The 17,972-nt window shown below is 43.9% G+C and overlaps 1 protein-coding gene across 1 annotated transcript in view; it reads left to right on the plus strand.

Annotated features, from left to right (window-relative positions):
- Window positions 1-464: 464 nt before the first annotated feature.
- Window positions 465-17,972, plus strand: part of AXDND1 (axonemal dynein light chain domain containing 1) — a 150,171-nt gene continuing 132,663 nt past the window's right edge. Inside the window, exons 1-6 of the mRNA XM_075541353.1 lie at window positions 465-559; window positions 3,411-3,907; window positions 7,599-7,771; window positions 9,419-9,522; window positions 14,252-14,372; window positions 15,504-15,589. Of these exons, the coding sequence (XP_075397468.1) occupies window positions 465-559; window positions 3,411-3,907; window positions 7,599-7,771; window positions 9,419-9,522; window positions 14,252-14,372; window positions 15,504-15,589 (1,076 nt within the window). The remainder of the gene's footprint in view (window positions 560-3,410; window positions 3,908-7,598; window positions 7,772-9,418; window positions 9,523-14,251; window positions 14,373-15,503; window positions 15,590-17,972) is intronic.

A 17,972-nucleotide genomic window follows, 5' to 3' on the forward strand; every position in this document is an offset into this window, starting at 1 on the left:
TTAACAGTTAAATTATAAAGCAGTGAGACACTAGCAGTCCTTTAAGGCTTGAGAGCTGCCAGGTGCCAGTCCCCTTCTGTAGAGAGAGCTGGGCTATATATAACCAGGCAGCAAACAGCAAGGCAGGTCCCCAACTGTCATCAACTGTCGGTCCCCAGCTCCAGAGATGAACATTCCAATTGTATGGGCTTAAAGGGACCTCAACTTACAGCAACACAGTCCACAGGCTAGGCATCCCACAGGTAGTGTACCCCTTTAAACTGAGGCACAGAATAAGTAAGGCGAGGCTCACCGAGCCATTTATCCCTCTGCCCTTCAGTTAATCCTACTGGTGTTTATCGGCCAGGCTGGCACAATAAACTGTCACAGAAGCCAAAGACAAAACATCCAGGTAGAGGAGACCATCTGCACGAGGCCATGATGGTGTACAAGGATTCACAGAAACAATGTCACTTAAATAGGAAATGGAGAACAAAGGAAATACCCACATCTTGGTGGCGGTAATTAATTTTCACAGTTGCAGGCTGAATTATAGAAGTGGGAAAGAGGCCATGATTGGGTATGTACTGCTGCAGCTTAGAAAAGTTTACAAGATCAGGTCAGGGTCCTCCAACCATGTCATGGTTTGTCTTGTATTAGGAAAATCCCTTTACAAAAGGCAGTTAGCCTAATGCTGTATCTATGGAATTTTTATAAATTGCTCAAAAAGAAACAAGTTAGGCTTGGATGACACCTATAGGTGCCAGATAATGCCGAGAATCTTCTCACATTTACTCATATATCTGATGGCAAGTGATTAAAAGCTAGGCCTTGCTGCTTGAAGTTAAACTCCAAAGTAAAAGGTATCTATAAGTATTCTAATTTCAAATAGGGCACCAAAAAGCCTGTTTGACTCTTGGTCTCTATAGTGTACCAAAACGAAACTCACAGCCATCAAGTCAATTCCGACTCACAGTGATCCTATATGACAGGGTAGACCTGCCCGTGGATTTATGAGACTGTTAATGTCTTAAGAGAGTAGAAAGCCTCGCCTTTCCCCTGCAGAATAGCTGGTGGTTTCAAACTGCTGCCCTGTGGTTGTCAACCCAACTTCTAACCACTATGTCAGCAGGGCTCCTGTCACTACTGTATATCTTCTATTAAGAAGTTCTTTTTCTTCCTCTAACTTGAGTTAATTGCCTGTGATGCTTCAGAGTAAATTACCCCCATTGCAGGTGACATGGGAGGAAGGGTAGTTGACGGATTTAAACTGTCGACCTTACTGTTAGTAGAGCTCCTTAAAGGTCCCTTAGCTAGTCTGTTGGTGTAGTGGTTATGAATTGGGCTACGAACCGCAAGGTCGGCAGTTTGAAACCACTAGCCATGCCAAAGGAGGAAATCAGGGCGTTGTACTCCCCTAAAGAGCTACAGTCTCTCGGGGCTAGTCCTACCCTGGCTGTGAGGGTGGCTCTGAGTCGGCATCAACTCCATGGCAGTGAGTTTGGGAGCTCATCTAAAAGGCCTGGTGGAAAAGCCTTAAGATGGAAGAGAATCCCAAGCCTATTACTGTCCAGTTGATTCTGATTTATATCAACCCTATAGGATAGAATAGACTATTGCATAGGGTTTCCACGGCTATAATCTCTATCGAAGCCGACTGTACCATCTTTCTCCTACAGAGATGCTGGTGAACGGAAACCGCTACCCTTTTGGTGGTGGCCCAAGCTTTACCCACTGCACCACTAGGACTCATGTGGGACAGAGGAGTTGAGTCCATTCTGACTGAGATGAGCCTATAGAACAGACCAGAGCTGCTCCCTGGGGTTTCATAGATTGTAAGCCTTTGCAGGAGCAATCTCATCCTTCTTCCTTGGTGAAACTGGGGTGTTTGAACTGCTGACCTTCTGGTTAGCAGCCCAGTGCTTAACCTACTATATCGCCAGAGCAGGGAACAGTGAACATCAAATTACGGGGCCGCGGTAGGATGTCATGAGATTTAGTAAACTAGAAGCCTGAGCAGAGTGACTGAGCAGTAGGGTGACTACTGTAGACATCTCATTGGAGCAGTGGTGTGTGTCTGTCTGTGTGTAAGGAAAGAGGGAGGCACTCGGAGAAAACCAGAGTCAGACCAAGTTTTTTATTTTTTCAGAAGAAAGCTGGAAAATATTACAAAAGGGTTTGATATTGATTTATACAAATTGTCATCATTCTATATTTGTGTGTATAAGTTATACCTGTGTATTAAATTCCCAGTAATTAAAAACAAAATAAAACAAACAAATCAATCAAAGGCCTGGTAGAATGTAGAGCCAGACCTTTTATTTGTCTGATGAACCTTCCCCTATTGGCTGGTTTTCTGCCAGGTCTTCTGCTATTGGCTGGCCCTCTGAAGCATACCTCCTCTTACCAGTATGTGTCCCCCTGCACCACAGCACCCCCTAGACTTCATGCTGTGCTCTAGTCACCAGACCCAGTCACTGTGGGGGTAGTGGGAACATCCTACTTTTCTTCACCCTGCCTTCATCTGCCTTTCACCTTCCGTCCTGCTGGAGAGTATGTGGGAAACATGTCGCTTTCTCTCCTTTGTTAAGATTCCTGCCATCATCACATCTTCCCTTTGCCTGCCTGTCTAGCTAGCATTTTAGCTATGTGATCTTAGTACCTCCACGCCCATCAAGAGCACAAGCAGGCTTGTCTCAAAGGGCGAGGCTGCCTCTCAGAGGGCTGGCTAGGGAGTGTCAAGAACCCACTTTCAAACATCCAGCCTAAGGGCAAAGGTTTTCATATTGCTAATCAGAGGCCAATGGGGCTCAATATCTGTTGACTCAAAAATGGATTTTGGGGCCCCCACTGAAGGCTTCTGCAAACCCAGTGCTCAGGATTGACGCTCCGATACAGCGTCCATCATAAAATCGCTTTGGCCTTTTATTTTTTCTGGGCCTGGGTGTCCACGGACGGGGTGATCAAGATGCCGCCGGAACCTGTCTTTTAGAAAAGCATGCGTGACAGCGGAAAAGAGCGACAACTCCTAAGAGACCTTTACTCAACCCCAGGGGAACCCACCCTCTCCTCCAGTTCGGCTGAGGGGCAGGCTGGCGCCTGCGCACTGACCCCGGCACGCCGCCGGAAGCCCCGAGATTGAGGCGCTTTGGGGTTCTTTGAGAACGGACCAATTAGGCACTTTTTAGGGCATATTGTTATCGGCCTATGCGATAACTTAAGACAGGTTGAAACTCCTAGAGTGCAGGCGTTTCTGTTGCGATTTCCCTGGGTTGACTGCCTCACCGAAGGCAGCCCCTAGTCGCTGTTGCTAGGGGGCTGGGCCCTAGGTTTCCATGACGACACGCCGGCGTTCCGGGAAGCGGCGAGGCGGGCTGGGGTCGGGCGGGAAACTCAGTTTGTGGGTGCAGTTCCCGTCACCCGTGATTCAGAGTCGGGGCTAACGCCGCCCCGCCTCCGGCGTCCGGGGAGTTGGGCGCCGCTCGGGGGCCGTCCGCGGAAGAGGCTGCGGGCCGCCCCGCCGGGAGGGAGGGAGCGCGCCCACCAGGGGGCGCTCGCCGCCCTGCGAGCGGCCGAGCGAGTCCCACTCGGCGGGCGGGCCGACCGAGTGTCCGAAGATCCCCGAGGGAGCGACCCCGTGCCCGACGGATTCTGCGCTCCACAGGGCAGCCCCGGCCGCCGGCAGCTTTTATGTTTGGCCCGCAGAACGGCGTGGCAGCTGGCGCGTGCAGCGCGGCGCTGATCTGTTTGTGGATTCCCTTTCCGGAGGGGTCGCTAACATTTCTGAAGCGAGATTCCTTTAGCGGAATTACCCTAGAGCCGCGGTTGATGATGTCTCTCCCGCAGACGCCCCCCGCCGTCCTGAGTGGAGGCGCGGCGCCCGAGGGCAGAGCACCGACCGTCTCTGCCTCCAAGGACGAGGCCCGAGGTAACGGTTCTCCAGGATGCTCTCCACGCGCATGCCCACGGCCACAGCAATCCCCGCCCCGGCCGTCCCTGTTGGCTCGCGTGGGACATTGCAGCAAGAGTTCATTAGCTGTCTTTCTTTTCCTCCAAATTTGTAGAAAGTCCCAAACCATTCCTTTTCGACTGGCTTGTCAAACCCAAGTTGTTGCCGTATTTTTAAGCGCTGCGCCACTATTCCTGGGTTATCATGTGCTGTTTTTCCCCTTTTCTCAAATGTCGCCCAATTTCATATTTTAAGTTTATCTGATTTATATACCCAGTTTTATACTACCAAAGGAACACGTTTGTTTACATAGTCTCTGGTTTACAGGAACTTTAAAAATAGAGGCAAGAGTGTCGGCCAATGGAGATCCCCTCATAGAGGCGTTTAGGAGAGGAGATGGGTTAATTAGGGTGCGAGGTAGTACCGATGAAGAACACAGCTTTCCCCCAGATCCTGGATGCTTCCTCCCCCCAACTACCATGATCCGAATTCTACCTTGCAGGGCTGGATAGGGCAGAGGTTGTACACTGGTACATATGAGGGCTGGAGGCACAGGGAATCCAGGGTGGATGATACCTTCAGGACCAAGGGTGTGAGGGACGATGCTGGGAGAGTGGAGGGTGAGTGGGTTGGAAAGGGGGAACTGATTACAAGGATCCACATGTGACCTCTTCCCTGGGAGAGGGACAGCAGAGAAGGGGGGAAGGGAGACTCCGGATAGGGCAAGATATGACAAAATAACGATGTATAAATTACCAAGGGCACATGAGGGAGGGGGGAAAGGGGAGGGAGGGGAAAAAAAAAGAGGACCTGATGCAAGGGGCTTAAGTGGAGAGCAAATGCCTTGAGAATGATTGGGGCAGGGAATGTATGGATGTGCTTTATACAATTGATGTATGTATATGTATGGATGGTGATAAGAGTTGTATGAGTCCCTAATAAAATGTAAAAAAAGAAAAGAGAAAAAAATGATTAGGGCAAAGACTGTACAGATGTGCTTTATACAATTGATGTATGTATATGTATGAACTGTGATAAGAATTGTATGCGCCCCTAATAAATTGTTAAAATTAAAAAAAAAGAAGAAAAAAAATAGAGGCAAGAGAACAACATGCAATTTAGTACAGCAACCCAAATGGACTAGGTGTCAGCAATGTCTGTAAGTGAAATAAATTCCTGAAGATTTTTTTATGTACAGATGTAAATTATTAGAAAAAGAATCACCTAGATTCGTCCCTCCCTGTTATGCTAACATTTTCTCCAGCTCTATCCTTTTATTAGGTGAGATCATGCTAAAACTCTTAAACATCCCGAGTCCCTGGTCTTTCTCCCCCCTATTTCATCTGATACCCTCTATTCCAAACTCAGGGATAGAGACTTGATGTTGACCTGAGAGGTTGTGATGGTAATCAAAGTGAGATACTTCTTTTAAAAAAATCATTTTATTGGGGGCTCATACAACTCTTATCACAGTCCATACATATATCAATTGTATAAAGCACATTTGTACATTCGTTTTGCTCATCATTCTCAAAACATTTGCTCTCCACCTAAGCCCCTGGCATCAGCTCCTCATTTTCTATCCCCCTTCCTGCTCCCCCCCCATGAACCCTTGGTAATTTATAAATTATTATTTTGTCATATCTTACTCTGTCCGACGTCTCCCTTTACCCACTGCTGTCCGTCCCCCAGGGAGGAGGTTATATGTAGTTCCTTGTAATCAGTTCTTCTTATAGAAATGAATGAGAGCTACAATAGATGCTGTCGAGTCAGTTCTGACTCATAACAGCCCTCTACAACAGAACCAAGTGCTGCCTGGCCCTTCGCCAGCCTCAGGATTGTTTTATTTGCGTCCATTGTTACAGCCCCTGGGTCAGTCCATGGTGCCTTCTTACCGGAGGGCCCGTCTTTTAGCACTGTGTCTGATAATGTTTTGCTTCTACCCATCAGGTTTTCAGAATCTGCCAGTATATTTCGATACTATTCATAAGGTTCCCCTGGCTGATTTCTCTGAAGTGGATAGCCTATTCCTTCTTCATAGTTTGGAAGCTCTGCTAAAACCTGTTCACTTTGCGTGACCCTGCCGGCACGTGGAACACCTGTGACATGACTTCCAGCATCACAGCAACACGCCAGCCACCACAGTATGGCTCACTGACACGTGCTGGATAAGTCCCTGGTTAAGAACACGTGACAAGCACCTCTACCTGACGTTTTGTGGAGTGTTCCCCCACATTAATCCTGCCTTTAGAATGCTTCTGCTCTGGTCAAGCTTTGTAATGTGTTCGCTCCGCCCATTTGCTCAGATTGTTCCACCCTATCCGGAATGTCCTCTCCTGTTTCCATTTATCTGAAATCTCCTCTTACTTTGAAACCCAGCCTAGATCCCTTCCGCTCTAGAAATGCCAAAACTTAAAGCAAATCATTCTTTCCTTGGAATATATCTAGTAAGCATTACTAAATAATTTGACAGTCTGGGGAGTGGGGAGTAGAGCTTTGTTTTGCCATTTTCACATCATAGGGAGGGAAATGATATAATTCCATTATGTTAAGGCTATTCCAATTAATTGAGCAAGTAAAATGAATTTAAATGTTTAACTTTGAATTTGGGACATTCGGGAGTCATTTTTGAACCTGCGTCTGATGTATAAGTAGGGCTGGGAATATGTTCATTTAGGAGAGCATCTATGTTTTAAATATTTTTTGTTAGTTATCCTTTTTAACAACCTAGAATATGCAGATGGCACAACCTTGCTTGCTGAAAGTGAGGAGAACTTGAAATTCTTGATCAAGAATTGTAGCCCTCAGTATGGATCACAGCTCAATGTAAAAAAACAAAACAAAACAAACAAAATCCCCAAGTCCTCACAACGGGACCAATAGATAACATAATGGAGAAAGTATTGAAGTTGTTAAGGAATTTGTTTTGCTTGGATCCATAATCTATGATCATAAATGCAGTAGTCAAGAGATCAAAAGACACTTTTCTTTGGATAAATTTGTTGGACAAGACTTTTTTAGAATGTTGAAAAGCAAAAATGTTACTTTGAGGACTAAGGGGATGCACATGACCCAAGCCATGGTATCAAGTCACCTCATAGGCATATGAAAGTTGGACGTTGATTAAGGATGCATTCCACTTGTGGAACTGGAGAAGACTATTGAAAGTATCATGGGCTGCTAACAGGACAGATAAATGTGTCTTCTCTTAGAAGAAGTAAGGCCAGAGTGCACCTGATAGTCCTGGATGGCGAGACTTCCATCTTACAGGCTTTGGCTATGGCCTCAAGAGAGTCCAGTCCCTAGAGGAGGACATGATGCTTGGCAAAACAGGGGCAGTGAAAGAGAGAAAGTGTCCCCCATTCCCCCCACCAAAGGAGAGAGAGAGAAAGGCCTTCAAAGAACTGGGCTAACACCTTGGCTGCACCATAACCATGTGCCCGGCATAGGAACCACTGCGAGGGTGGTGCATCTGCACAGGCCCTGTTTCTTCAGCCGCACTCAGGGTTGCTCTGGGTGGCGCACAACAATAACATTCTGGCCAACCAGACACGATGTTTTCCTCTCTGTTTCTGTTAGAAACATTGTTGGGTTGGCGGGGCAGGCTGGGAATCTACCTAACTCGATGGGAAACTACAGCAAGGCATTTGCTTTCCTCTCCTTTTCTCAGGTCTTCCCGAGCTAAAGGAGAAAAAAAGCATGGTGGCTCATTCAAGGCCCTTTCCGCCTTTGCTCCAGAACGAGTGCATCCCCGAGGAAGTTCTCCTCTCTCTGACCTCTGCAGCCAGTGCGGGTTCGTGTCCTGAAAAATTCCTGCCTCCTCGGAAAAGCAGAGTCCCAAAGGTATGTACCTATGTCTGCGTGTGTATTGCTCTTGGGAGCATTAATCTTTGTGATATTCCTTTTAGTAAGTGTAGTGAGCATACTCATAAATATTCCAGATAGTCTTAAAAAACATACACTTTAAATTGTATAGGTTTGGGGGAAGGATTGTTTCAAATTTTCAAAATAATTTTATTTGCATATATTTCATATATACAAATTAATCATTCAATCATATTAAGATTTGTGCAATCATCACCCAAGTTTCAGAAAATCTTCCTCTCCTACTGTTGTTGTGAGTTCTCCATTCCCCCACCTTCCATGGCCATGCCCCTAGTTACTGTCTCTAGGTCTGCGTATCCTGGATTTCTCATGCAAAGCACAAACAGGAAACCAATAGACGAATGACAATGACTAGACAAAAATAGAAAAACCTCAAGAGGAAAGCAGAAAACATTAGAAACCACCTTTAAAATGAGTCAAAAGGGAGATCGAATGAGAAAGTTTTACATTTTAACCTAACTACATTGCCGTAATCAATTTTACAATGCTCTGTCTAATAGCAAGGCTTGGCTCTCATCAGAGGAGGCTCTCATCACTGGAGACTTAATCCATGTGGGGACCCTGCAAATGGGTTTTGGGATTCCACTGTCATCCATAGCCTTCTGCAAACTGTTCAGAATGTAATCTCTGATACCATTCCTATCTTCAGATATGGATTTCATTGTTTACAATCTTTGGATCACACAGGCTGGTGTGTTTCTTCCATGTCAACTTAGTTGATGCTTACCTTAGATGGTTGCTTGTTTTAAGACAAATCTTTAAGATCCCAGACCAAGGCTGTGACTTCACTAGGCCTTTCTTCTAAGGCACCTCTGGTGGGTTTGATCTGCCAGTCTTGTGGTTAGCAGTTAATTTATTTAACTCTTACACTACTGAACTCCTTCCACAAATCACTAGTGGTCATTTGTACTCTCTTCTTTTGTTATGGTGAATGTGTTTTGTTGTGTGATTTCTTTTTTAAATTGTTTTATTAGGGACTCATACAACTCATCACCATCCATCCTTACATCAATTGTGTAAAGCACATCTGTACATTTGTTGCCCTCATCATTCTCAAAACATTTGCTCTCCACTTAAGCCCCCGACATCAGGTCCTCATTTTTTCCCCTCTCTTCCAGTTCCCTCCTCCCTCATGAGCCCTTGATAATTTATAAATCATTATTTTGTCATATCTTGCCCTGTCCGATGCCTCCCTTTACCCACTTTTCTGTTGTCCATCCCCCAGAAAGTAGGTCACATGTAGATCCTTGTAATCGGTTCCCTCTTTCCAACCCGCTCTCCCTCTCCCTTCCCAGTATCACCACTCACACCACTGGTCCTGAAGGGATCATCCACCCTGGATTCCTTGTGTTTCCAGTTTCTATCTGTACCAGTGTACATCCTCTGGTCTAGCCAGGCTTGCAAGGTAGTGTACTTTCTTCTTGTTGATGTTTTGTTTTTTCATTACAGGACTCTTCTAGTTTGTCTTTCTCCATAGTGTGGATTAGGGAGTTTGCTTTCTTTTAATATCCTTGATGTAAATACTAACCTACAACTACCTCAAATATATTTCATTTGACTGAAGTGCCATCTGCTGTATATTCATCTGTTTTTCCTTTTTCCTAGGGTGCTCACCTACGCCCTGTAGACCACGTCTGGCATCACCCTATTCGAAGGAACAAGTTCAAATACCTGATTGACCATCCGGTCTCCCTAACGGGAGCTGGAAGGTAAAGGAGGAGGAGAGTGGGGATACATTCAGTTTAAGAGAGCAAGGAGATAAATAGTATGTTATTTTTTATTGCGCGGGTAGAAAATCAAAAAGCATATAGTTGAGATTTGAGCCATATTTGATGAAGCAAATTACAACTGAAGAGCAAAAAAGATCACCTCTGTTTATCCTTACTGTCAATAGGATACCCATAGATGCTGGCTCTCCATTCTTTGGATTTGCTTAAATTTGTTGTTTCCATGTCTTTGTTTCTTTGTCCCTATACTGTGCTTTTCCTCTGTATAAAGAGGAACAAATTCAGATGGGTCAGGTGCCTTTTGTGTGCATGTGTACCTTTTTTGTACCGCTGAGAACAAAGAGCATGGTAAAGATAGTTTCACAGTATGCAAACCCTTCAGGAACAAGTGCTTAATTCCCGACTCTCTAAAAAATGAATCCCTATTGTGTTTCAGATAAAATCAGCAAGTGTCGTTTGCTTTTGTATAATTCTTAAAAATATGCTAAATGTCAACATTTTGTCTGGGAAGACCGACCCGATCATTTTCTAAAAACAGTCCATTTATTGTTTTATTCTCGGCATGCCTCTTTCTTTATATTGCATAGACTCATGTATAAGCTGAGTTTTCCAGCACATTTTAATGCAGTTTTTGTGGTAAAATTAGGTGCCTTGGCTGATATTCGGGTCGCCTTATACTCGAGTATATATGGTATTTCACTTTAGCTAAAACATTTTTTTAACTTACCACACTTGGGTAATTTTGTTATATTTTAATTCAATTTGTTCACAACTTTTTTGGAAGCCCTCTTACAATGAGGGAGGGCTTTGAGATTTGTGGCCTCTATTTCCAGTGTGTATTCTGAAGAGGACGGTTAATAGTACAAACGGTAGCCCTGACTGCTGCAACTGGCCTAGGGCCGTATGGATCCTGGATTACCCTCATTTTTACAAGCCAACACCCTGTGCTTGCTGCAGGTCCCTATCCTGAGGGGTGGAGCCCGACTTATAGTCTAGCCTCAGGCCACTTCTCTGTCACTCATGTTTGATGATTAGGTTAAACCTCTAGTGGAATAAACTTTCCCTTACTACTTCCTTTCAAGGTCACCCTGAGTGAGGCTGAAGAGCGACTGCCATCTAGTTTTGGCTTGCACCCACATACTGAGTTTACCTCCCCATACCAAGTGTGTTGATTAGTTTTATTGTGCCAACTGGGCCAATAATTTAATCAGGTCGCAGCTTGATTGAGGGCAATGAGGGGCTTTGCAAGGCCCCCCCTTCTCTCTTTCTCCCTGGTGATCAGTGCTGCTGCTTCAGCTAGTTCTCTGCTTCCTTGACCTTGGACAGGCAGCCAACCCCTAGTGGGTTGAACGACTTTCAGTATATTAACTGTCCCATGAAAGTGAGTTGAACTGAACCCTCTGCACTGCTCTGTGGACTAATTAGCTGTATATATATATATACAGTCATAAGTGTCCTGGTTTTGTTTCTCTAGAGAGCTCGATCTAATACACCAAGCTTAGGCTTTTTTCTTGTTCATCAGTTGGCCTCATGTAGGTCATAGGTGTGAGCTGAGGAGATGGGTGCCGGGGCAGAAATAGTGGATGGCATGGGCACCTGGCTTTTCTTGTTATTGATTCTGTATGTATCACCTCAATGAAGTGATTGCTATTGAGTTTATCCAGTTGTATGACTTGTTGGGTCTAGCAGAACCCAGCTCATGGTGGGCAATTCTAGACACTTGGTCACTTGGTGTTCACCTTTAGGTGCTCTGCCCCTAGTGGTATTCTGTAGCATGGCAGGAGTTGTTTTTTTAAAAGACACAATTCTCTGCTGCAGATAATGTGACCTTGTTGCAGAAAACTAGAGATTTTCATTTTGATTGTTCTGTACACTCCACATGGCATTTTCTCTCACCTCTAAGATCTTAAATCCCACAGAGCCTGCGAGATTATATGGACTAAGCAGCAGGTACCTTTTCTTGTTCTGAACCCCCTCAAACTGGCAGCTTCTCCTATCACCCAGTATCACCCTGGAAAGCCACTGTTTTGATTGGACCTTTGTACCGGAAGGTAGTCTAATGGGCTAAGACAATCTAGCGCCCTACATCGATTGCAGAGACATGTTTAAAATAAACCTGCACATGTATGAACTGGACCCTGAGCAGCAAGACCTTTTGAATGTTCCTTCTTATTTACATATACTTAATTGGTTTAAATCTTCTAGAAATTCTAGGCTAAGCACTGGACATAAAATCTTTTATATATAAATGGCCACGGTTTAAATAATAAAGTAGTCATAGTCATTATAGAAATTTCCAAATCTAGATGATAACGAAGAGTCAATAAATCTACTCCACAAATATTTAACCATGTCTCCAGTGTGAAAAGTTTGACTCTGGGCATTATGGGAAACTCCAAACTCCAAGTGCTAAACAGAGGGAACCCAGAAGGAGGTTTATTTTCCCTAGAAAGAGCACTACTGTTTTATGACGATAGCATCGGAGTTGGACTTTGAGTATTTGAACTGCTGAATTTGGAGTGAGGGCCTTCTAAGTGTGGTGCATGCTTGATCAGAAACCATCAAGTTAGTGGCCATCCAGTTAGTGAGAACAATAGTAGAGGAAGGATGGAACTGAATCACGGAACTAAAGGAAAAGCTGGAAGAACTAGACTTCAGAAGTATTAGGCCCTAAATCAGCTCTTGGGAAATCTGGCAGAAGGGCCCCATTGTGCCGATGAACTCATGCCCACTGTTTCTTTCTGGGAAATGCCCACTTAGGATTCAGTTATTCAAGAGGCAGTCTCCCTGGGAGAGTGTCTGGACCCGGTTTAAACCACTTGCCCAATCCTTGGCTAGGAGAGGTCATTAAAACATTTTAAAAAATTTATTTTAAAAGCTACCATTCATTTTATACTTACAGGAAAGTCATAAAATTCAGAATTCCCACATAGAGACTCTAATTATGATAATTTATGTCATAACTGAAAAACCCTTAGGAGCTCAAATGGCACAATGAAGCACTCAGCTGTTTACTGAAGACTGTGGATTGGAATCCACACAGCAGCTAAGCAGAAGAAAGGCCCAGCAGTCTGTTCCCATAAATACTACAGCCGAGAAAACCCCATGGGAGCAGTTCTTTATGGTCACACGAGTCACCAGGAATTGAAAATCAGCTCAGTGCCATCTTACCTCAGCAGAGACCGATTTTAGCTATTGAGACAAAGAGAGGCAAGGAGTCAAATCCAGATGCTGTGGTTTCGATGAGTGGTGCTAGGGACACAATTAGTGAACTCAGAAAGGTGAAAAGTTAGAGGGCAGGGAAAAGAATTCTGTTTCACCGCGAGGCAACAACTGTGACTGTTGTTGAAGGTCTGATGATACTTCCAAGGGGAATGAATGGAGAAGAGTAGAGGGTGAGGACAGAGCCCTGTGGAGAGTTTCCATTTCATAGGCAGGAGGACACAGAGAAGGAGTACTCAGAAAGGAAGGCAAAGACTGTGTTAATGTGGGTACATTAGAGAAACAAATCCACAGAAACTCATGTATAAGAGAGAGTTTTACATAAAGGGTAAGTGCACATCAAGAAAACATCCCAACCCAGTGCTGCCCATGCCCGCAAGTCCAACATCAACCCATATGTCCAACACCAATCCACAAAGTCCTCCTCCATCGCACAAAACACGCAGTGATGCCGACTGTAGGAGGAAAGCCGAGTCAGTGAATGTGTAAGCATCTCAGCACTAGCAGGGGTCTCCACACGGCTGCTCCAGCACCCAGGGCTGCATTGGGGTAGGTCCATGTGGCTTCTCCTCAGGGATGTCTTGCAGGAAGTGAGCCCTGCCAGCTGAAGCAGGGAACTGGCTAAGGCAGTTGCACCCTGGTCCAACCATCAGAGAGCAAGAGACCCAAGAACTAGAAAGGGGAGACTCACTGAGCTATATATCCCTCCACCCTTCAATTAACCCCAGATGTGTTTATGGGCCAGGTTGGCACCATAAACTAACTACCTCAAAGACCAAAGAGAATCCAGTAGCATAGATGGTAAGAGAGAAGGGTGTCTGGGGGGAAAAGTCAATCAATCCTGCAAAATATTTCAAGGAAGTAGTAGGAGTTTGTAAAACTGATAATAGGTGTTTAATTTGGTAGTGGGAAGTCATCCTCAGCTTTCAAGAAAACTCAAAAGAGATGTGTGAGTGAAATTGAGCATTGGAGAGAATTTTTTTTTTAATCAGACTTTTAGAGGGAGTTGGAGGGAGAGCTAGCCACACTATGATAATGTGAAAGTGATCCAATGTCAAGGAGGGTTTTTCCAAAAAAGAAAAAAAATTAGAGCTGCAGACCATGGGGATAATTCTCACGGAGAGGGAGCCACCCAGAAGTTGTGATTGATAGCATAAACTCCCAGGGGACGTAGACAAGGATGAAACCAGAGATCAGGTTAGTAGGAATTATCGTAGAGGGCCTGAGAATAGATCTTAACCTGAGACTGAAGATTAGGGGAGAATTTGTGATGTAAATGACAATTTTCAGGTAGAGAAGACCAAGAATATAGGGGGAACTCATCATGTCTAATGCCTCCATCATCTTTGGAAAGTCTGAGGTGAGATCAGTTTTGCTGACAAGGTTGCCTGTTTTTACCCACTAGAAGGTTGTCTATAGACCTTACCCACTCTTATCCAGTAGGCTGACAGAAAATTTATTTTGAAAATGTATTTTTCTAATTTTCTAGGGACATTTCATTCCTGTATGATGTTAAATATTTAAAAGGAGAAGCCAGAGAGAATAAGGTTTGTCCCCCACGTGAGGACCGTGCTTCACATTTACAAGATGGTGTCATGGTGCCTCATAAGGTAAATCAAGTATTTGACTAATTATATATTTTCCTGTCTACTTAAAAAAATTCCCTCAAAGTATAAAGCCAGGCCTTTGTATTGCAACAACCTGTATTGTTTCTGTCTCCATAACATTTAAAAATTATTTCTAGAGAAGAATATTTCATCAGGAAAATCAAAGGTATTTTAAGCCATTTTCTAAACCAGCTATCCACTTTAATCTAGAAAATAAAGTATAGGAGGTGAGATTTCTCCCTGTCCTCTCCCCACCCCAACCCTCTCCAAACCAACTTCCCACCAGGGAGTTGATTCAGACTCACTGTACCCCTAAAAGGCAGGGTTGACTTGCTTCTGTGGTTTCTGAGACTTAAATCTTTGTGGGTCTAGAAAGCCTCATCTTCCTCCCATGGATTGACTGGTAGATTTGAACTACTGGCCTGGTGGTTCATAGCTCACCAGGTGGGTTAATGGGTTGCACCTTGGGGTGCTAACAAAAAGGTCAGCAGTTGTAAACCTTTGGAGAAAGATGAGGTTTTCTACTCCCGTCAAGAGTTACATCTCAGAAACCCACAGGGGCAGCTCTGCCTTGTCCGATGAGGCCACTGTGAGTCGGCATTGACTTGATGGCAGTGAGTGGGACGTGGTGATTTTTTTTGAAGTGGCCATGATTTCATCCCCGGCTTCCCACAGGAACTGAGGCCCCTCTGTTACAACACAATGCTGTGTCTGTGTGTGTCTCTGCCCCCCTCCCCACAAATCCAATTGTAGAATGTTTATTTTGGGGATCTTGCTAAGATAAATTCAGGTTTCCTATTTATGGCCTATGAGTTGGAATCAACTTGATGATGGTGATTTTGGTATGGAAGTTTTGATAGATTTTTTTTCAAAGTCAACAAATCTCTGACTATATGGAGCACATGTAACAAACAATACTAGAACCAAGGTTGTTCTTTAACTCACGTTGTTTTTAAATATGAGTGCCCTCTGCAAAAGCTTTTGCCGCTTGGTGTGACCCACATTACTGATATTGTTTTCTCTAATCAAAATTTCTCAACTTAATGAAAGTACCTCTTGAAAGTAAGAGTTAGGATATATAGAACTTATTTTTTCAGCTATTAACATATTCATTTTTATTTGCCCTTTTTCAAGCCTAAGCGATTAGCAGACACGTTGATTCCTGAAGAATTCCATATTGTGTCTAACACAGGAGTTTCAGGTCTGGAGTGTCACGATGAGTAAGTATTTTGTACTGAATACCCGGCAGGGGGCCACTAGACCTCTTCCCAGACAGAGCCAACGAAGAACAGTGATGCACTTATGCTCTTATCAGTCTAAACAGCGAAATAAGAGAACATTTGCATTTGCCATCCTAATACAATTTAAGGAAGATATAAAAAACTAATGAAAAAAATCTCAGAAGAGTGTGCAATTTTAATGGAATTTTAGTCTCAATACTCGTCTATACCTCTTTGGGAATGGCTTTGAGCAATGACCATATAGACCAAGGAAGGTAACCAGACTCTCCTAACACAAGCTTTAGGACTTCACTCCAGACTACAGAATAGGCCTCTCTAGTTTTCTTTGTTTCTTACTTATGAGGTTGGAAATAGAATCCTGCTTTTCTTTCTTAAACAATACCTGAAATGTTTATACTTTAAAAAAATCTAGAAATTTGGACTGTTTTTTCTATAAATCCTTTTATTGGGGGTTAGTACAACTCTTATCGCAATCCATGCATACATCCATTGTGTCAAGAACATTTGTACATTTGTTGCCATCATCATTCTCAAAACATTTTCTTACTACTTGAATCCTTGGTATCAATCAGCTCCTCCTTTTTCCCCCTCCCTCCCTCCCTCCCCCACCCTTCCTCCCTCACAAATCCTTGATAATTTACAAATTGTTATTTTTCCATGTCTTAAACTGTCCAATATCTCCCTTCACCCACTTTTCTGTTGCCTGTCCTCCTGGGAGGGGGTTATATGTAGATCATTGTGTTCGGTTCCCCCTTTTCCCCCCACCTTCCTCTTACCCATCTGGTATTGCTACTCTCATTATTGGTCCTGAAGGGCTTATCTGTCCTGGATCCCCTGTGTTTCCAGCTCTGATCTGTACCAGAGTATATCCTCTGGTGTAACCAGATTTGTGAGGTAGAATTGGGATGATATTGGGGGGAGGAAGCATTAAAGAACTAGAGGAAAGCTGTATGTTTCATCAGTACTATACTGCACTCTGACTGGCTTGTCTCCTCCCCACGACCCATCTGTAAGGGCTGTTGGACTAAGTTTTTATAGTAAAATACCCAGGGTCTATTACCTTATTAGTCTTTTTAAAAAAAATAAGTCTTAGTAGTATAGTGAGTTACAAATTGGATTACTAACCACAATGTCAGCAGTTTGAAACTGCCAGTTGCTCCAAGGGAGAAATATGAAGCTTTTTACTCCTGTATAGAGTTATAGCCTCAGAAACCCACAGGGGCAGTTCTACCCTGCCCTATAGGGTTACTATAAGTCTGGTTTTTTAATCAATCTCTTTACCTTACAGAGTAGGTATGTTACATAACATTTCATTTTGATGGTGAGTATCAGAACAATATTTTGCTAAAGAGATCTAAGCAATCCATTTTTGGGATCTTCTTATTTTTACATAATTTCAAATTTATAAAAATATCATAAAATTTTAAAGAATCATAAAATTCCAACATAGCTTCTGTCCTGATATTGTCTCATTTATACACATATATATTCTGTATAGATAGAAAGACCAGATCATGCAAAAATCAGCATTATAGAAAAATGAAGAATGAAGGTATCAGATCACAAAATGGAGGCTGACAACGCCATAACATAATGCTAAATTGCATTATTACAAAGCTGCCAAACAAAGAATCCTGGCCTCGTCAAGTTGACACAGTGTGAACCATTACATCATTACTCACCTTAGTTTCCATGATGTCAACTATGTGTCCTTAGTGTACAAAATGGATAGAGTTTTTATACTGTAGTCATAGGAAACTGGCACGGAGACCCTGTCTGAGCTCCTTTGGCTACACAAAGGGGCAGGAGACTCCATTTCCACAGGAAAAATTGCCAAAGGCACAGGTCTAGCGTACGTCCACACGCCATCCTTCTGACACCCATTCTGCCCTGTTCTGACACCAGCGTTCCTCCCTCAACACTCTACTTTTTGCTGGGTTCAATACTTTGCTGCAGTGGCCACACAGAACTCAGACAAAACTCACAACGATGGCGGTTTATTAGGGAAGGTACTAGGTTACCACTAATCAGAATCAGTCTCGCTATCAGGGTAAAGTCACTGGTCCACAGAAACACCTCTCTTTAGCCAGTAGCTTTTTCTCCCTCTGGTCTCTCACCTCTCTCCCTTAATTTCTACCTCATGGGACAGAAAGCCCACCTGTCACTGCCTCTCAGTCCCATTGTTTTGGGCCTGCCCCGTGTTCTGTGTCGTGGTCGTCTAGCCTCAGCCTCTGGGCTCAGTCTGGCTCCTTTGATCTGCCCCATGGTCTCCATGCTGCAGCCTCTGCTCTTAGCTTCTCCCATTCCAGCAGAGATCTTAAACGTGCTCCAGTGCTGGCTCGCTTTCCTTGTTCTCTGTGTT

Source organism: Tenrec ecaudatus, chromosome 1 (genome assembly GCF_050624435.1).
Source record: "Tenrec ecaudatus isolate mTenEca1 chromosome 1, mTenEca1.hap1, whole genome shotgun sequence".
Taxonomy (NCBI): domain Eukaryota; kingdom Metazoa; phylum Chordata; class Mammalia; order Afrosoricida; family Tenrecidae; genus Tenrec; species Tenrec ecaudatus.